The 21,156-nt window shown below is 39.1% G+C and overlaps 1 protein-coding gene across 3 annotated transcripts in view; it reads left to right on the plus strand.

Moving 5' to 3' along the window:
• The window catches only part of TSPAN9 (tetraspanin 9), a 160,785-nt gene that overhangs the window by 38,700 nt on the left and 100,929 nt on the right, over nt 1-21,156 (plus strand). For 2 of the 3 annotated variants that reach the window (XM_062614185.1, XM_062614186.1), the window contains exon 2: nt 19,984-20,063. In XM_062614185.1, the coding sequence (XP_062470169.1) occupies nt 20,001-20,063 (63 nt within the window). In that variant the 5' untranslated portion in view covers nt 19,984-20,000. Of the gene's footprint in view, nt 1-19,108; nt 20,064-21,156 lie in introns of those variants that run through there. The other variant, XM_062614184.1, reaches the window with a different exon arrangement.

The raw sequence follows: 21,156 nt of genomic DNA on the forward strand, positions 1-21,156 counted from the left end.
CCATCTTATCGTGGAAAGTAGACATGAAGGAACATGTCCCTGGTATTTAGCCCTGTTAAAGGCAAGTCACATTTTATAAATATAGTTATGAATAAATTTGTTGATATTTTCATCACTGCAAATATAGCCTGTTGTTGGGATTGATTCTGGTATCTATGAAATGGTTGGCTTTTCTTCACTTGTAATGTTTTCTCCTTAACTGTATAAGAAGATTATAAGTACCTTTTTTCTTCTTGTTGTTTTGTTTTAGGGAACACGTTGCCCAAAATGTCATTGTGCATGAGGATAAAGTGTAAAGTGATGTTGTTTTGAATGTCCCTTCTTTGCTCATGAGGTTGATTCATATAACTTCCTAATAATGTTATGTGTTCCTTCCTAAGTTCTTTTAGTATCTCAGACCAGCCTGTTGAACACTTCTGCTGCCTCAGAGTAATTTCATGATTGCTTGCTCCTTCTGTAAGGGAGCAACCTATAATTGTTAATTATTTCCTTAAATAGTTACCATTTTTCATGGTGGTGTTCACCAGGACAGTGTGTGTAGAAAGTGAATGTATTTCTTCTTTTTTCCTTTTTCATGTTTATTTTTCTTTTTTTTTTTTTTGGTCTCTTTTTTTTTTATTTTTTTGTTTTATTTCTTTTTTATCCTGTATTTCCTTTTTTATATTTTTCCTTTTTTTATCCTCTTTTTACTTTTTAATTCTTTCTAATATTTCCTTTTTTCTTCTTTTTTTTTTCTTCCTTTTCCTGTTTTTTGCTCTTTTTTTTTTTCTTTTCCTTCTTCTTCCTCTTCTTTCTAATTTTTTTCTTTATGACTTTTTTCTGGTATTTTATATAAGGAGCCTTTCAGTCTAAGGCTGTGAAGTCCTTTCTAGCCTCCCTTATAAAACATAAGGATCTGCCTTACTGTTTCCTTTCCTCTTTAAGACTTAAGTGCTTATTCATTTCCCCCACTCCCACCCCCCCCCCCCCCCCCTCATCTTCCCCGTTTCCCACTGGTATCTAAGGATGCAGTGCTTCTGGCGTTTGAGATGCTTGGTCTTACACTTTCTATTTGAGCAGAGGTTCCTGTCATGGGATAGTTACAGGCTGCATTCCTGTGCTTGAAATAGATGCTTTCTGCATAACCTGCTTCCTTATGCCATCTAAAGCCTCTGGTAAAGCACTGTCTCCACTACTATAGATAGAGCAGCATAGGAATCATCAGAAGCTGACAAAGGTGACAGTGAGAATGTAAAAGCTTGCTATGTTCCTAAGAGGTAGAAGTTCACAGGGTCTGTTGGTATTGAGATACCTTCACTGTACTATTATTTTTATTTAAGCTAAAGGAGAGAACCTGTCTTTTTCTTATTAGACATAAAAAACCCCAAACCAAATACCTTATGAGGCATAGAATGACTTCATATACAAGCATTTGTACTCTCTTCATTCTTCTCTCTGACCTTAATAGGAAGTTATTCATCATGTGCTGCTTTTGGTTTTGCCAAAAGTTGTCTTAAGAACAAAGCAGCAAACCCCCCAAAATCTCAGAATGTATTCTGGCAATCATCAGTTGGCTGTTAAACTGTTTTTTTTTAGTTCCTCATCAGAAAAAAAGGGACTTATGGGGTTAATAAAAAAAGAAAAAAAAGTTACTCTTTATTTCAGGATCCTATAATATTAGGGAAGGACTGTTCTGTGGGAACCAGTTTCTATAGTTTCAAATTAATTTTTGCCTGTGATTCTGTCAACTGTGGTTTTTGCCAGTGGTTAAAAATGACTGCAGCTGACTTTGGGAAGTGAACTTTTCTTATATGGGTATTTGCTTCCCATCTTTAAAACAGCACTTCCTTTGTGTCTTAATGATTCCAGCTCTTTGCTGCAGAGACAGCTTCAAGTGACATGGTCCAGTTGTTGGAGGCAACACTTAATTGAATCATGACAAGCCTGGATTCAGCATCCTGCTCCTGCCAGAGGTTTCGGGCGTGAGCTTTGGCGGTTGACTTGGCATCTCTTTGCTATCCATGAAATGGGATAATAGGCATGTCCAGCTGTACAAGAATATCCTCAGGGTACATCTTCAAGAATGGATATATATATATATATATATATATGTAGGCTGTGTATGTATCTTTTGAATACACTGCTTTTGAAGCTGACCTTAAATTGGGATTGCTGTGATCCAGCCCTGTCCTCCTTTTCCTTTAAGCATGCTTTCCTCTGACTGCAAGTCCTTTGAGGAGCTGCCCAGGCCATACTGATGGTGCTTTATTCATAGCAGTAGTTTGTGGTCAGCTCATCTTCTTGAAATGTCCTACCGAACAGATTGGAATGCCAGTACCTGGGAAGGGTGGGGTGCTACAGGGTAAGTGAGGAGGTAGGGCAACGCAGGAGTTTGGATTTGCAATGGCTTTAAGTAGTCAAAATCCTGCAACCAAGAAAGAGACTGCAGTGTTAGTGATGAAATAATTATGTTGAGTGAATGTCTATATACAGAGCAGTACAAAGACCTTGTTCTCCACACACTTGGTATGCAGGTCCCACGGGCTTGAAAGCTGTTAGAGAATGGTAACTTAAAGCAGAATGCTTAGTTTTCCCTGGTTTCCTCTAAGTACCTTGAGAAATTTTCAACCTCCACCCACAATCTGTGTTCACCTCCCTGTGCTGAGTCTTCGTGTTGTTCTTAAATACACAGGAGGATACTTTCCCTCTCTTTCTCCAAGTGCAAGGCTCCCTCCCCCCCCCCAAAAAAAAAAATCTGTGTTGAATTGAAAATTAGCACATTTGATTTGCCTTGGTCTGCAGTGCGCAGGGCGTGAGATATTGTAGCAAGTGTGTTGATAATGCAGTGTTTCACTGAAGAGTAAATAGTTCTTAAAGACATCTCATAAGGAACAAATCCCAGGGAAAAGTAACTTTTTGCTGGCAAGCAGCCCTGCGGAGGAATCTGTGGGTGCTGGGTCGACAGCAGGCTCAATCAGTATGAGGCAGCAGCATGCCCTGGCAGCCAAGAGGACAAAACCACATCCTGGAGTGCATCAAACACAGCATAACCAGCCAGTCAAAAAAGGTGATCATTCCACTATATTTAGCATTGGTACAGCCTCACTTAAGAATATTGTATGCAGTTCTGGGCCCCATGACTTAAGAAGCATGTGAAAGGTTTTGAATGTGTCCAGAGGAGGGCACTAAAACTGGTGGAATGGCTGGAAGGCATGTCCTGTGTGTAGCAACTGAGGACTCTGGGTTTGTGTAATATGAGGAAAAGGAGGCTGAGGGCCAACCTCAATGCCCTTTAGAGCTTCCTGAGGAAGGGAAGTGGTTTTGGTCTCATCTCCATGGTACCCAGTGACAGGATGCGTGGGCATGGTTCAAATCTGTGTCAGAGGAGGTTCAGACTTGACTTTAGGAGACATTTCTTTACTGAGAGGGTGGTCAAGCACTGGAACAAGCTTTCTATAGTGGCGGCTGGTGTCCCAGGCCTGTCAGTGTTTAAGAAGCATTTGGACAATGCCCTTAATAATTTGCTTTAACTTTTGGTCAGCCCTTAAGTAGTCAGGCAGCTGGACTATATGATTTTTGTTGGTCCCTTCCTCTTCTACTTTAGTTATTTTCTGTTGCCACTGGAGTCATTGGCCTGTTCCAGGTACCAGAAGAGCATTAACCTTGGCCATCAAGCAATAACTAAGCAAAGTGAAAAGCAGCTTACTGAAGTGGCTAACACATGGAAGAGGAGACATTTGACCAAAGTCTCCTATTTTTACCCTAGTGTTAGAGAAACTGAAGACAGGTAAGTTGCAGACAGGATCATCAGCATGCAGTGAGAAAAAGCTGATGTTCAAGTCTTAAAGGTGGAAAGAGATGCTAAGCAGAGCAACAGAGAGAAAAGCTTCCACAAACAGGCCAGGTGAGAGAAAATAGGTGGGAATTCAGACCTAGAATTCCCTGGAAATGCAAATACATACAAGAGAAAAAAAAAAAAAGCAAAGCAAAGATGTAGGATGCAAACACTGTTGTTATGCCTGAGGGAAAGCAGCACAAAAGGGATGAAAGTAAAGGGCAGACAGGAGCAAGCCAGCTGTAGGAGTTTAGTCAGTTCAGAAGGCTGAGATTTTACTAAGCCAGGGAGAGGTAAATACATGTAAAAAAGGAGGAAGACCTCATATGTATGCTTAAAGCCTAAAGATAGAGCTCTACCTTGGTTGAGCTTTTAAATACTTTCTATTGCTGCTGTTTACACTAGATCAGGAAAGAGATTTCTCAGTACTGGATATATTGCAGGGAACACAGAAGGCATAGAAATGAGTGAAGATGGTCTGGTTTTTCGCATGCACACTCTGTCACAAACAAGGTTGAATTATAGAAATACGCATGTACAACTGGATCACAGTATGACTTTAGCTTTATATATAAAATAGCTTGCACTATCCCTTGTACTTTCTGTCTTCAGTTTTATCTTAGTACTTTTCTTATGTACTGGATGACTCAGTGCTGTTAAGGTGTAGTGTATTGCTTTGTTTTCTTGCTTGATTTTGTGCATTTGTAGAATATGACAGTTGTAGTAAAAGAACCTCAACCAACAAACAAAACCAACCAAACAAAAAACAACCCCCAAAACCCTACTGTGAATGTTGTTGAGCATTGCCTGAGAGCTGCAAAAGCTGTGTGTGGGATGATGAAAACTTTTGAGTATTTTGGGATCCTTTTTTCAATGATTACATGAGGGCAGCCTTTAAAGTGAGCTTCCACGGCATCTCCTCTTAGCCATGCTGCTTTGATTATTGCATTTGTGTTGACTGCTGCTCAGCTGACAATGTCAGTCAAACTCCCTCTAATGTCTTTAGCTGTTTTAGCTTCAGAGGCCTGGCTCTCATATAAGGCGTGTAATTTATCCTGCTTGCTATTATGATTCCAGGGACACCTGTGCCTGGTATTAAGAATCAGGTTCAGTTGTGTGCAAAAAAGAAAATCATATTTACTTAATCCTGATAGGCATAAAATAAAAATGATGATCATTGATATGTGAATATTCTGCTGCCCAGTCAAGTCATGGCCCCTTTATGATGAGACTCCATAAATTTCCTTGTAGAATGCTCTGCACTGGAAAAGAGAGCCAGGGCCGATTTGCACATACCTAAGGTTCATGAGTGCAGCTGTCAAACAACCGTGACCTGACTTGTGAATATTCACCTTCTGTTACTGTTGGTGGTATGTACTTGAGGTTACTCTGCTTGCTGTAGGGGTGAAGGTATGACCATCCAGCTCCAATTCCTCTATTATTCAAAATTCTGCCAAAAGCAGAACGATTGAGTTTTGATTTTCTTTTGTACTTTTATGGTTGACCTCACTAAAGATTTCTCATACCTTCTCCACATTCCACCCACCCAGACTCCAAGATCTCCCCTACATCCCTCTCACAGGGCCGTACAGGATAAGAACACAGCACGCAGACTGCAAGCCAAGTGTAATGTGCCTGCCTGTTCTTCACACAGGCTCCGGGTCAGTTTTGCAGACTGTTCCATCCTGCTGCTATTGATACCCCAAACACATGCTGCTATGTGTTGAGTTTCCAGGGCTCATGGCGCTGTGCCTGCTCCCTTCCCTTCCCTGAGATTTCACTGAAGTTGATAGTCTGGTTGCATAAATCTTGTTTCTGTTGAAATCCAGAGTGATTTGGGGAAGGAGTGGCGAGAAGCCGTTGCTGTTGCCATGTTGCAAATTCCTTTATAGCAAAGAGATTTTTTTTGTTTGGTTGTTTTTTGTTTGGGAAGTGCGGAGGCAGAGAGGCCACCAGGATAAACTAGAATTGACCGCTGAATGACTTTGGGTTATCACTAGCTGTATTTCTTTTAGAGCTAGAAAAGGAAGCTCAGCTAACTTTCTGCATGTTCATCCCCTTCTCTGACTCTTGTGACAGCTTTGAGTGTGCACTTATATGTACTGACATGCTGAAATGAAACTTTTAAACGTCTCAGGGAGACCTGATCCTATTAGCAACAGAAGAATTGTTTATTTTTTATTTTTTTTTTTTTATTCTATAAGAACTATGCCATGGGGTTTTATTTTGGACTGTAGCGAGTTATTTTTCCTCTGAGGCAATGCTAGTTTAACATAGAATATGCTTACTTGCTGTGGGAAGAAGCTGTTGTCAACCTGCATGGCTACCCAGATTAGCCTTGAAAAGATAAATCACGTCAGGGTTTGAAAATCTGTTTGATTTTGTAAGAACAAAAGACATGTACAGCACTCTAAAGGTATGTGCATAGGATTTTTTAACATGATAATCAAAATTAATCGTGTTTTATAGTCATGTGAATATTGGAAGTTTGAAGGTTAAAAAGATTTCAATTCTTTCAGGAGTTCCCTCCAAACAGTTCTTCAGCATTATTAGCACCCAAGGAACAAACCTATGTTTGTTTTCTTCATATTTTATCTTCTTTATAGTATAACACAGTAAAAGATACAACAAAACACTGCAGAGGAGGTGTTTTCATAAGCTTATGCTTGCCATTTGAAAAGCTTGTGACAAGGAAGTTAGAGACAATGTGAATAATAATCCTTTAAAACCCTAAGGAAAATAACACACCATGTATGTCTGTTACAGAATGAAACATCTGGGTGGGCTCAGCCCAGTGACAAGACTGTAACAGTTAAGGGCTCTAACAATAAAGTAGTCATTTGGGGATGTGGGCAGATACACCACCGTTTTGCTTGGTAAATTGCCATTTTCCATTTAAAGTAGTCATTTACTCAGTATTTTAATGAAAAGTTTTATTAATCAGACCAATAAACATTGTTCATATGCTCTTTTAGCACTTAAGGGAACAAGAGCTGCTAAAGTCAGACTCCTGTCCAAAATGTTTTATTCGCTCTTATTACAGTAGCATCTGAGATGCCTTCAACTGTGGTTTGAGTGAGTAAAAGGATTTTTCTTCCTTCTTCTTCTCCTACTCTTTATTCTCCCTCCCCTGTTCTCTAATGGTTGGTTTTGTGCGAAGTTTCATGGACTCTCTTCCTCACTGGGGCTATAAAAAGGGAAGTGAGGGAGATTCTACCATTTCTCTAAGGAATCTATTCCAGTGTTTAATTCTTCTCCTACCAAGGGCTTTTTTTTTTTTTTTTCCCTTATATTCAGAACAAATTTTCCCTTGAGAAACTTTTTTCTATTGCTTTTCCTGTCAGCACACATCCTTGTGAACAAAGTATCACCATCATCTGTAACTGCCTTTTAGTTATTGGAAGACATTGATTAGCTTTCTGGAAAATGAGAGTCTTTTAGCTGTTAGGCAGGACATCTGTCCTGACCATAATGTCTTCCCAAATCCCTAATATTAACATTTTATGAGCTTAAAGTTTTATTTCAAAATAGCATGTGCCATCTCTTGAGGGTATCTTCATTTGGAATTGTGTCCCTAAGCGTGTGTCTTTTCTCTTCTATAATAGAAGTCAATGGCTTAAGATTTCCTAGTATTGAGAAATGTGCATCAATAATGTGTTTTGAATTCTCATTTTGAAAGGTCCCTGGTTGCTTTAAAAATGAGCTTTACAGGTTGTGTGTAAGAACTACTGGTGACCAGCCATCTGAGAGGGAATCTGGCTGAGAGAACTTTGAAGCAGTAACCTAGTAGTGTACCATGTCAGGCCTTAAGTAGTCTGTTTTTTTTTAAACTACTTGAGAATGCAGGACACTGTTTAGAAATCTGTTCTGTTCTGGATTCTTTGGCTCTTCAGTGTTTGTTCTTTATATTAAAATCAAAATAACTGGACCTTAAATATGAAGGATGTTTAAAATGTATGAAGATAGTTCTGTGATAGACATTTTGAAGGCTCTGATGCCTGAGAACAATTTGTTAGGGAACAATTCATAGGAAAGAATTCATTACTCCCCCCTTCCCACCTACAGCTTGGTAATGATGTAGTCTTTTAGACTCAGAGATCATCGGTCTATCAGAGAGACTGTATAAACATAGCAGATCTATTACGTAGGGACAAAACTGAGACACCTATATAAATGAACCTAAAAGTGCTACAGAATAGCGATAGGTGGTCTTTGGGAGGCACTAAACTGGAGTAATCTTTGAAATGATCAAGACATTTTCTTAGTCTTTTTTTGCAGCATAATACATAAACCTGGCATCAAATTACAGGGCAAGGGCAAAGCATCATTCTGTTTGGAAAAACACTCTGAAAGAGAAACTGCACCTTACAGTTCATCAGCTCTGCTTGCTTTGTATGTTTAGAGATCTGTAACTTCTGAGTCTGTTGATGAATCGTTTGTTGATTTTTGTTTCCTTCAAACCTGCAGAGTTCCAGTGGTACAGCTGTTGGGGAGTGAGGAGAGTTTTCTTCTTTATTTTCAGTCTCAGGCCAAATTGCTCACAGTAGTTAAAATTTCTGAACCTTTGTTTTCAGTGTAAAGGGCAGAAGGCATTCAAGTTGGTTTAAAAGAAGAAAACACAGGGAACTGAGGTGACTTAATTTAGCAATCCTTGGAATGCAGGAAACATGGGATTTTAGAGTGTAGTTTATGCATCAGGACTTGCTTGTAATAATCTTTAAAACTGTGTACCTGAGTATAGCATTTCTCAAAAGAGACAAACATACAGAGTCTTTTAATTGTTGTATCTGCCAAATTATCTTGCTTCAGCTTGCAGTAGGAGGTAGTAACCCCATTACTATAACCATTTCATGTAACACTTTCCATGCTGTTGGAATAGAAACACTATTAGTGTTTAGAAGTACTATACAGAAGTGTCCTGTGATAAAATCAATGGCACAGAAGGAGGTGGGGGAGAAAAGTTGGGTTTCAGATATGGAACAGGATGATGAGTTTGTAAAACTCTTCTGAAAAGTGTCTGGGTAGCCCGAGAGAATTTTATGTTTCTTCTAGGCAGATGCTTGGTGGAAGGGGGACTAGTGTGACAGGAGAAATGAGCATATTGGAAAAATATGCTCATAGAAGGCGAACCTATAGGCTGGATAAAATCCAGAAAGCAGGGTGCCCAAACCTGTATAGATCTGAGATTAGAGGGTTGAAACAACAACAAAAGCAAACACAACTTCACCACATAGGTTATGTTATTGCAGATTTACTATTAACTTGTTCTTCTGGAAGGAAGAAGTCTGGAAAGCCGTTTCAGTAAAATTAAGTTAGGTTTGAAATTAGTCCAGATTTTAGGACATTTAGGAGAGACAGAGGAAGATCATACATGTGTCGTTGCTACGGGCATCAAATTTGAATCCTACAAGACATATTTGGACCAAAGCTAGCACTATCTACCCTTACTTGGTATTGCATTTTGGAAGCCTTTAGTTTGATTCATGTTGTTTAAAAACCCATCCTTTTATACACCATTTACTAAGTATTTATGGCCATGTATTTGATAGATTCTTCTGACCCAATCTGCAGAGGATAGCAGCACGAAGCATCATGTTGGTTGCTTCTGAAACAAAATGCCAGCATCCCAATTACTTTGTAAATGGAAAATATCTGCCTGTGATGAATTAATAAAGTGCTGCTTCTCAAGGCCAATTGATACTACATACTGTAACTACCGCATACTTACTACACGCTTAAAGAGATCAGAGCAGATTGAACGACACAAGTAGTTTTCCCCTCCAAAACCCACTTTTTTGTCGCTCTTGTCAGATACCACGATGAAGAATTTTTGCCAGGTTCTTAGTTTCTGGCTGCTGATCAAGAGTATCTTGGTTTTCTCATCTCTAAGAGACACTGATGGTATGAATAAACTCTTTCAAAACTCAAGTGAATGTGGGCTTGGCTTTTGGGAAAGAGTCAAACATGCTTGCATCCATTCTTTACACCCCATATTAGGCTCTGAATGCCTGGTATTGCTGCTAGCACGCAAGATTCTTACCAAGTGTAAATGAGTCCTCCTTAATGCACATAAGGTCATAAAACTGTTTTGCTGTTATGCTTCTGCCTTTACAAAAACTTATTAATATACTGTAGAAAGTTAAGTAGCTTCCACTGTAAATGAGGTATTTGAACTGCTGCATGGGTTTTTGTGGCTTGAGAGACAGGGTCATGTCAAAATGTACTCTTTTTCCTTTCCTTTCTTCCTTTGCAATTTTAAATTTCTCACACCCTTGTAATAGCAGCTGACACCGAACACAGAGCTCATGAATAGCTGCACCATTACATAAACATGCTGGATTATAGCAAGAGATTTACCTTGGTTTCATTTTTACACATGTTCTTGTATCTCATGAAGAATAGATGAGAACCATTTAGCCTCATTCCTGTGAGATGAGCAAGGTGGCTAACATATCTGCCTCCTCTTGGGATTTATATCTGATTATGTTGTTGTTGGCAAAGCAAAAAGCATTAATTGCATGACTGTTATGTTACAGGCACATCCTATTTTAAATGTTGAAGTTAATCATGTCCCACATTGTTACTACACAACATGCAAGAAGTGAGGATAGATAAGCTTTATTGCAAGAGTAGATGCTCCAATAGGATTGATTTTAGAAATCCAAAGAGCTTCAAGACAGGAAGAAGCCTGTAGACTTTTCTTTGGCTAGATGTGAAAGTTTGTTAGAAGCCCTAGAAAGAGTCCAGCCCAAATCAGCAGGATAAAATGTGGCTGTTAGGCAGTGGTATGATCAGAACTTGAGAAGTGCTGTTAATGGCACTTCAGGTAGGTTTGAGTTCTCTTGAATAATTCAAAAACTGTTTCTCATGAGCTCCGGAATGTGTCCCTTGAAAGACAAAAAGAGGTATGTGTGGGAAATTGTTAGGCAATGTAGCTTGTTGCCACAGTTGGTAGACCTTAGGGAGGGTCAGGAGTAGGCTGGGGACTGAATGGCTGTAGAGCCTAGATCCCACCCTTGCTTCCAGACATTTCTGCCCTGGGTCATGCTGGGGGCCCAGTGGAAGAAAACCTTGTGCTGTGGCTTGAACTCAACCTACTCTGCTGACATTGTTCAGCTGTAATGCTACTGACTCTGGGCAGGTACTTAATCCATTTGGCAGTTTGAATCTCCTTTATGAAAGCTGTTTATTTTTCACCCAGAGGTGGAATCTGGGATTAAGCAAGTTTTGCTTGGAAATGCTCCTGGTAAAGAGCCATTTGATAACTCTCACTTCTCTGAGGTGTTGGCTCTCCAGTAAGTATAGACAGTCAGGTTGTCTCTTTCAGTGATGTCTTCAGTTGGAGGCTGGGCTGGTGGTGAGTTAATGAAGAAGGGAGCCAAAAAGAACGGTGTAAATTTGCTGTCCATTGTAGGCTTCTGGGTTTCTGCCAGCTCTGACACAGTGGTTTTAAATGTCCTCATTCATGGAGTCACACCTGTTTATGCTCAAGTGCCAAAAAATGAATATTTTAGCAATGAAGGAATTCACTCAATTGTGAAAGAAATGTGCCTAGAAGTGTTCTTTCATGACATAACTGAGCAGGTTTCAGAGATGTATGCTGCCTTTTAAAAATGTATGCTCACATCATTCTCTTGGTTCTTTCTTCTCATGGAGCCATTTTAAAGGTTTTTTTAAAACTGTATTTGCATTTGTTTTTTTTTTCTTTTTAAGTTGTATGAGATTTGTTGTTTTTTTTTTTCCTGTTTGTTTTTTTATTTTTGATAAATAAAAAAACTAATACATAGACACCAGCTGTCAGTTAATTCAGAATAGCAGACTGCTGATGAAAAACAGCCTCTTTAGAACAGAGGTCAGAGAATATCCATCTGATTTTGTTCAAGGGACTGACTGGTACACACTGGGTATGGTTAGAAGAGCTCTTGCATTTTTGAAGTCTTTCTACACCATCTAAGAAGAAGGGATGCCATCTTGCATGATAGGCAAAAACCTTCTGCTGTTTGCTAGCTTTCTTTAATTTGTAGTCAATATGGAAGACATAAAAATCTAAATTGTCATTTAAAGTGCAAGTGGAAGAGATACACTCAGATCATGTACCTTACCTCTGCAAAATATAGGTGATAAATAAGAGCCCTTTGCACTTCCTCACCCCTGCTCCCTTTTTTAAGTTTTTAATTCTTAAAGTGTGCTTTTGGATATCTGATTTGTATATTTCATCCCATGGGGCTATCAGGGATATGATGTTGCTACCTTCCTGACCATCATCGACAGCTTTCTACTCCCTTGATCTTTTTTGGTTTCTCTGTGCGTGCAGTAAAAAGCACGTCTCTGGATATTCTTCTTTTGGTTTATTGGGAGTGGACAGCAGTCGGTACTGCACATTTGTTTTCATCATTGATTGCTAAGGATTAGTTTGGCTTATGTTAGCCACTTTAGAAGGAGTCTATGCCTTGAAGATGGGCTTATTGACGATTTTACAGGTAATCAATGTTAACCTCATGCTGCTGTAGTGAGAAAACTCCCTTTCCTTCTACAGGTGCAAATTAAAACTACAAGGGTGTTCCTGTTAGGCTCTGAAATGTTGAACTTTTCAGAGAGTGTGTTTTGGATCTGAAATAGAAAAACACAATAGGAATGAAGAAGAAAGGTCTGATGAATCTGAATGACTTCACTTTCATAAAGGTAAGGTATTGATAGAAACATCTGTTTGGGCGCATTCTGTTCACTGGCCCCTCATATTTTCTATTTTCTCCCACCTGCTAGTGGGAGAAATGGTAAGGGAATTCTTGGACTCTTAAAAAATGTCCAGTATAGTTATTCTATTCTAAGCCAGCTATTGATGTCTTGTTTTCTGCCTCTAGTCTGTTGCTTGGGTTGACTTGATCTCCATATATACAATGCCAAGCAGAAAAAGTCTCTGACTTCTAGGGCTTTTCAGATTTCTGGATTTTAGTTCTTAAGGTTGAAAATATCATAGGTTTTCTGTTTTTTATAAAGTTATGGTTTTCTGTTGCTTTGGAAACTTAGGCATTCTTTCTGCTCAGTCTTAAGGCCCCTGAAGGACAAGTGGTATGAAGGTGTGATATAATCACAATTTCTTAGCTTTAAGGCCCATTACTGCACTTTGACCCTCATCTTCCATGTCTCTTGTGCATTAGCATATCATGTGATCATCAGCATCTGATTACAGTGGGTTAAGGTCCCTGATATAGTTTATAACTAATTCCTTTGTACAATTCTGAGACAGAATCTCATTCTATCTGTAGCGTGTAATCCTAAATGAGAAGTCTTAGACACACAGGCACTGCAAATGATTTTAAATAGAAATCCCAGGAACTAAATGACTGCGGCATTGGGAAGTCTCATATAAAACAGGATCTTTTTTTCTTGATAATCCATTCAGTGAGGACCAAACTGTTCTTACTGGTTCATGTAAGTATAAACTGGTAAGAACTGAGGCTATTAAAAGAGATTTTACCCCCTTTTTTTAACCTCTTTGCCTTGGAAGGGCAAGGAGCATTACTCATCAGAGGTTACTGTGACCTGTTAGACTAGTGCCATTGTGTCAGAGGAAACAGATTAATTCATTCCTTTTACAGTAACTGTTTCAAGAAAGATAGCTTTTCTGTGAGAATTCAGGACTGGTTAAGGTGGATATTAGGTCAAGGTGGCTAGACACTCAGTTCCCATGTCTGTAAGAACAGATCCTTTCCTCATGGATCTCAGGAGTGCTCCATCACGTTTCCTGCATCCTGGAGTGCTGTCCCACTCCTGTCTCTCTGCCAGGCCTCTATTTCTTCAGTCATGGCAATGCGAGGTGGAGTCCCAGAATATGGAGCCCAGGCCCTAAGGCCTATCTGAGTGTCTCTATTTTACTTCCAACTTAAGTTATATGCACATTTACCTGACCAAGGTCCTTTTACATGGTGTCTGGAGATGGCTTTCTTCTGCATGTGGAGCTGAGGGTCAGATGGTGCCCACTGGATGCTCTTAGGCCTACTACATGGTAAAGAGAGAAGAGCATGAGCTAGTCTCTGTCTTCTGTCACAAAACATTAGAAGAGAATACTGATCAGATCTCAGGCACCAGCAGTAAGTCTGTTTCTTAATGAATCCATTCTACCCCTCCATCATCTGTGTTCATCAAGTGCTCAAGCAAATGGTGATTTTCTCAAGGTATTAGAAATGGCTGTTATTCACACTAGTAGGGAAACTACTCATTTTTCTCTAAACAATTGCGATTCTTTCTAGTATTTATAACAAGCAAGGTATTCATATACACTTTAAATAACACAGGAAGCTATGATCAGTGATTGGGGACTCCAAAACTGAAATTACAGTAGCTCTGTTGGTTTCTAATGAAAGAGTTTTCCTGTTGGAAAGTGAGTGTGTCAGAGGTAAAATATAGCTTGGGATATTTGGTTCTGAAAAACTCATCTACCATACAAAGTTGTCCATGAAACCTATCTTGTTTCTGTCCAATCCCATGATGGGTGGAATGCTTTGGATTTACAAGATGCAAGCTGAGAGTTTGGAAGTCCCCAGCATGTGGGTTAGAACCTTAAGAGCACCCAGATTTTTGGTTACAAATCCTGGAGCCTTGGGAGCCCTGGGAGCTCCAGGTATTTTGACTTGCTCGAGGGTAGGCTTTTTCTTGCAGAACCAGGAGCATGAAAGTCTGAGAACTCCATGGTTTCATCTCTTATGTGATATTAATTTCAGTTCTATTTTTTTGAACATTATTTTCCCTTTAAGCTATTCCAAAATCAGTTGTGTGGGGTGTTTTTTTTAAGTCTGAGTTTTAATCTGTATACAACTGTATGCCAGAGTTACAAGCTATTCTTTGCAACTCTTGTTGCATATCTCCTTCTCATGGCCTTCCAAGGTTTGGAGCAGTGACTGGAAAGATATAGTCACTGAGTTTATACTTAGCAGTCTGGGCTCTTTGTCTGATTAGTGTACCCTGAGGAAGGTTTGTATAATTGAGTTCTTGGTTAATATCATTCAAAAGAAAAGAATGAGTTTAAGAACCATGTCCCTTGAACACTTGATAGTGTGCATTTGTTTGGCTCTCTGCAGGGCTCAGTATTGTCCTGAACTCATGTGGCAGGGTTACTAAAACTCATGATTTCTGAAAGCAATTAATTTGAGAATGGCCTCACCTAGTATTTAGCTGAGGCTACGTGAGGCACAGATTTGGTTTGCTTCTCTGCTAGCAATTTCGTATTCATCCTCAGCAAATGTCTCGGTCCTCAAGTTCCCCGTATTTAAAATGGTAACAGTAGCACTATCCTACATAATAGAAATTGCACGGTAAAATATATAATAAGTTGTAAAATGGCTCGTATATTGTAGTGATTGGATTTTTTTTCCTTTTTTAAAAACTCTTAGAGTTTCATATTTCATGTTCAGGAATCATAGGGGAACATAAAAAAGCCTAAGATATTTTTGCTCAGCCTTCAGTGTTTCTTCCTGTTCTTGCGTGCTATAGTCCTTCTACCTCTCACTGGGTCAGCGAGATCATTTAAAGGGAACGTCTTGTAAAATGATTTGGAACATTTACAAGGGGAAAATAAGTACAATTTTTATATACTACTGAAATACATTTTATATCTGTATTATATCTGTATAAATACATGGTTATAAATATGTGTATAGACTTGGTCAGGTTTTGCTCTGTTTTGCAGCATGGCTCCACAAGACAGTTGTGCAAAAACAACTGAACAGAGAAACAAGCAGAGGGGTTCAGAAGCACTGTGGCTGGGCATAGTTGGCTCTGAAGTTCTGCTGAGATAAAACTAAGGGCTAAGAAAAATATTAACTATTTTGTGACTTCCAATAAAAAATTAAGTTACTGGCTCTGTATTTTGAGGGCTGTGGTGTACTGTTCCCAGAAGGGAACCAAAGAAATCAGTTTTTATATGTTTAGGCCTTATTACTAATATCTTTCCATTTTTCTGCTACACCCATTGTGACATCCATTTTCACACCTAGTATCTGAAAGTGGCCTAAATTCTGGCTCTTAATACTTGGCTGAGCCTTTCAGATGCAATGGACTGATGTTCATTACCTTGTCCCAGGCATTTGTGTGCAGGACTGAAATGATTTTCTTGATGTGGATACATCTTTCAGATGCAAAATTCTGTGATTCAGTAATCAAAGATTAATGAAGTACAGGGTGAGCTTTTGAATGTTTTTCATACCCTAATTACTTAACAGGTGAGATCTGTAATGAAGCAAAATGCTTTTGTTCTTGTGTTGAGGTTACACTGTCAAGTGGGACCCCTGTAAGGTGCTCTTGAACGGCCTTGTAGCATCATGTACCACTGAAGTCTTGGATGAGAGGCAGGGTTAAGTGCAATGGCTAGTCAAAATACAGCTGGATGAACTGGATACAGCTTTTTCACTGCTTATTATTTTCAACAAATAAGCAGTCCTGTGTGATTTATTAACTGAGCTGTATAAATACTGAGTTAGAGTTCCAGCGGGAGGAAATGACATCTAATCTGTAAAAGTTGCTCCATGGCCACAAATTCAAGTGGCGGAAGGTTACCAAAGCTTGTAAAGTCTCCCTGGTGGCAATAACATAACTGTGAGAGGGTCATGTGTTTCCTCTGTACACAGTGAGAGGGGACGCTGAACTGGAATTATGTTTGCCTGCTTCTTAATGCTCAGGCTCGTATTTTGAAGCTATTGGCTTCAGGCTCCAGCTTATGTGTCTGGTTGGTTGGTCTGAAGTATAAGCTATGATGTAGACCAGTCATGGAGAACTATTAATGAAGATGCGTTACAGGCAATGGCAAAGAAAACTAATCTTTTGTAGTATGTGAAGGCATAAATAGAAAGCTGGAAAAAACCTCAATAAGGTCTGATAATGAAAACTTGAAAAATAAAGCTTGGAAGGACAGGGGACAGTTGTGTTGCCTTTTTTTTTCTTTTTTTTTTTCTTTTTTTTTTTAACCACTGATGGAAATGTTTACACTATTTACAAACTCTGACCGAATTTGTGGAGACTTTTTGTTTATTACAAAAGACTATATACAAGGGGGAATGGGTTTAAACTTAAACAGGGGAAGTTTAGATTAGATATAAGGAAGGAGTTCTTTATTGTGGGGGTGGTGAGGCACTGGAATGGGTTGCCCGAGGAAGCTGTGAATGCTCCATCCCTGGCAGTATTGGACAGAGCCTTGGGTGACATGTTTTAGTGTGAGGTGTCCCTGCCCATGGCAGGGGGTTGGAACCAGATGATCTGAAGGTCCTTTCCAGCCTTAACTATTCTATGATTCTATTTCAGGTTTTTATCCTTGAGAAGGGCAGATTAATTATTATTGTCATGAAACTTCGTAAAGGAAATTAAGGCAGATATTTGTATTGCAGTAGTTTTCACAAGCACACAGCTTTTTTCTTTTTTTCTTTTTTTCAGTTTGCTGTAGCTATTCTACATCAGAGTAAACTTTATAGCAAACACATTGGTGCAACAGGAAAAAATGCTTTCAAATGCTTGAATGTTCTTATAATTATTTGTCAGAGAGCTCAATTTTGTGTGATTAGGTAAAAACCACTGAAAGTATCTAACTGCAGTGTACTGTTGCAGTGGCACAACTTTACTCTTACCAGTTAGTGAATTGCAAACAGAAGAATTTTTTCAGACTTCTAAAACTGTACATGGGCATTTGCCTTGTGTTTGAATACCCTGCATGCTCCAGTGTCCGAGACAGGTACCTGGCTGTGGCCTACAAGTCTTTTCCAAGTTTCTTTATGAGAAAGTTGGTTCTTGATGACTGCTTACATTGAAGTTTGTGCACCATAGATTTGTATAGAAATGCTCCACTCTACTTTGTTGACTGCTAATTTCTCTTTTTTTTTTTTTTTGCTTGTGTATTTTGTGTGTGGCTTTTACGACTGCTATCATACACACTGCTGAGTGGTCGTCTTGCAGTTGCCTTTCTGATGAACGCATTTGATGCAGGCGGTTCTGAAATTACTTTTGAAAAGCGAAGTGAACAAACACTGCTGATTCAGACTTGGGCCTGCCTATTGTTAATATATTATTATATTATAAAGTAGAAGAGAAGAGAGATAGATACAACATGTACAAATATTTCATGGCAGGAAGGACTTTATGATGGAGGGATCTTTTCCTGTCAAGAAAGGTACAGCACTGTTTTAAGGTGTTGATTCTAATGTTGTTATATGAAAACTACAGAATTTTAAGGGGCTTTTGGACATAGTTACCTAAGGTTAAATAAATCTTATATTATCTTTTCTCAAAGATACCTGATAAAACAATTAACAATGCATTATAATGTGCATGTGAAAGGGTCAGTTGAAAATTGTGCGTAAGTTTTGCTTTTCCTGATAGCCACATTTCTTTCATAGTGGTCTCCTAATATTGTTTTTTAATCTACAAAAAAAATGAATAACCTGCATTTTAAATCTGCTGTATCCCTTTGCAGCATCAGTGCTCAACTTTTATGCTTATGACAAAATGATGAATTTGGAAGCACGAGGCATGACTTGAAGTATTTCTTTTCCGTCCCTCTAGGCACTTGCACACAGGTATATGTGGACAGTTGTGCCTTCTCTGTTTCAGAGTCCTAGCAAGCATGTTGTGCTACTATCTGGAAAAGAAATGTCGTGTTTGAGTTAGTGTTTCTAATGCACAGACTACCTGTGATGTAAGATGGCTTATTGCCATACATGGGAACGACCTCTGACATAACTAGTTACATAGAATGGGAATAGCTGCAAGTTCAGATATCCTTATATTTCAAGAGTTTTAAGAATTGATCCATGACCCCATAAGAGACAGCAGCTCTGCTTTTCTGGTTGTGGTTAATTACATCAGAGTTGATGGTGTCACATTAGGTGCATGTGTAACTGAGACATGTGCCTTTTTCAGTGTGTCCTGGGTGCTAATCTATTGCCGTTCCTTGTCCCATAGCATTTGTTTAAGCCAGAAAAAAATGTAAGTCACTGTTAATTTAATGAGTCAGGGAGAGGTTAGCACCTGCCTGTCTAATCCACACTTTTCCAGTATTTTATTGGATTAAAGGAGTATCAGTACCTCACAGTCCTTGCTCATAAACAGCTAAACAGTACTTGACATTTAAAGAGATTTTCTGTTGTGCACTTGTATAGTCAAGAGTAATTCTAATCCTATTAAAGATATTATGTCATGGAGGCGTGCCCTGCAGGAGAAGGCTGCTGCTAACTGGCCCAATGGAAAGCAAAGGGGAGGGGCAAGCAGGAGGGTGGATTTATTACTCGATACTTAGGTCAGGGATTTCTGTGGGAAATGCCCAGTGGTTGCAGTTGCTGATGATTTCACGGCAACAGCACTGAAACATAGAGTGCTGTCTGATAGCTGGTTACTGAATGAGATACTGCAAATGGGTGGAAGGAAAAAAGACAGCATGTGAGAGAGAGAGTCAGACACAGAGAGGGAAGCTGAGAGCAAGGAAAGTGCTCTGGCTGGAGGAGTCTCCCAGGTGTACTGCAGAAGCTTTTTGGAAATGGATGCAAGGACCATCTGCTGCCTATAGATTAGAGGGCTGTAGATTAAGAGTGGAAAGAGCTTATGGCTCTTTTGAATAAAAATCAAAGTTCTGCATAACTGATTCATCAAGATAAATCATGAGTGTGCTCTTGCATGGGATATTAATGTATAAATCCACGCTACAGATAGACAGAGTGCAGACTACATCGCTATAAAAAATAAAGCCAGCAACGATGCAGTGAATAAATTCTGCAGTGATTATCTGATTTATGTACGAAGAAAAAGCAGCAAAACACAGAGCGCTCTTATCATACTATGGCATTTGCAAGGCAGTGCATTTAATGCTGAGAGATGCTATACATTAAATCTGACAACTGTGAAAAGAGAGATCATGGAGAAGTCAAGTAGTGAGGATTCTTCAATTCACCGGAGTCCATCTTTGGATAGCAAAGACTCAGATTTTGCTAAACCTTCTACCTCAGGGAGGCAGTTTGGTCGAGGTTTTACTGCTGGAGCTTTCTATGGTACAACTGGATCACGTACACAGAGCCACACTGGGCTCGGAACTGGGACCGGCATTGGGACTGGCGTAAAAAGTGACAAATACAGTGCACCCAAAGGCAGCAAATACGTGGTCTTTTACCTGGATCTATCCTTTGTTTTCCTTTTAGAATTTAAGAAGTGCAACATGGCAAGAGGCTGCCTGTGTTGTTTGAAATACATGATGTTCCTTTTCAATTTAATATTTTGGGTGAGTACTGCCTTTTCAGTTCCCTTCATTTGTTAGTGTGTCCTGTACTGCTGCATTATGTGTACAGTGCATCTTTGAAGCAGTACTGTAACTCCCCCCCTCCACTCCATTTCTCTCATACCTGCTTTGAATATTTTCAGTGTTAAACTTGTGTCTATTAGGAAAATGTACATGCTTTCTATGTATTTATTACTACCTGATTACTGTAGTTTGGCTACTAATTCCTTAAACTTGCTGTTCTAAAATGTATTTTGAACTAGATTATCCAAGAAAGGGCAGAATTGTTCCCCTCCAAGGAAGAGCACAACTACTGTAGCATTAAGATCCTGCAGTGGCAGGATTTTTGCATCCTGTTGTAATACATTGTGTTGCATTAAGCTGCAGGTTAATTTAAATTTTAAGTGCATTCTCATTGTCATCATATATCTTATTTTTTTTTTGTAAACTTCATTTGACAAACTGCTTTTGCCTTTGGAGAAAGTTCTGTCACATTTCTCCAGTTAAAAAAACAAAACCGAAAAAAAAAACCCACAAAAAACCCCACCAAACCAAACAAAACATGAAAGCATGTATGTTTGAAACTCTAAAGATATCAGCATAAATGTGAGATGACTGGAATGGTGAATTAGTCTGAATTCAGTTTCAGCTGCAGTTGTTCACATGGGTGTGTGAAGTTAGAGACTTGCACTTGCTTGTGAGGGATCAAAATTGATTTTCCTCCATCAGCCAAAAGGTATGAGGAGCTGTAACAATGCCTCAGCAAGCAAGTTAAAAGCATAATGGCTACTTTGAGCAAAGTATTGTCATGTATATGAAAGGGAGGAAAAGTTAAGTCATCTGGCAGCTGAGCATCCTTAAGTGAATAATATTGTTGAGGAGATCGCAGGCTAATTGAAACACTGAGTATGCATGAATATAGCTCAATATGAAATGGTTTGCTTAGTTTGAAATCAAAGATCACTGCTTTCCTGATGGTTGCAGAGCTTGGGCTTTTGAACAAAATCAGTCATGGTCATGATCCAGAAATACGCAGTAAGCTTCATATATAAATTAAAATGCCATCCTTGGATTTAGTTTGGAAAAAGGGGCATTA

Source organism: Pezoporus occidentalis, unplaced genomic scaffold, assembly GCF_034315485.1.
Source record: "Pezoporus occidentalis ecotype Australia unplaced genomic scaffold, CSIRO_AGI_Poc_V1 ctg172, whole genome shotgun sequence".
Taxonomy (NCBI): Eukaryota; Metazoa; Chordata; class Aves; order Psittaciformes; family Psittacidae; genus Pezoporus; species Pezoporus occidentalis.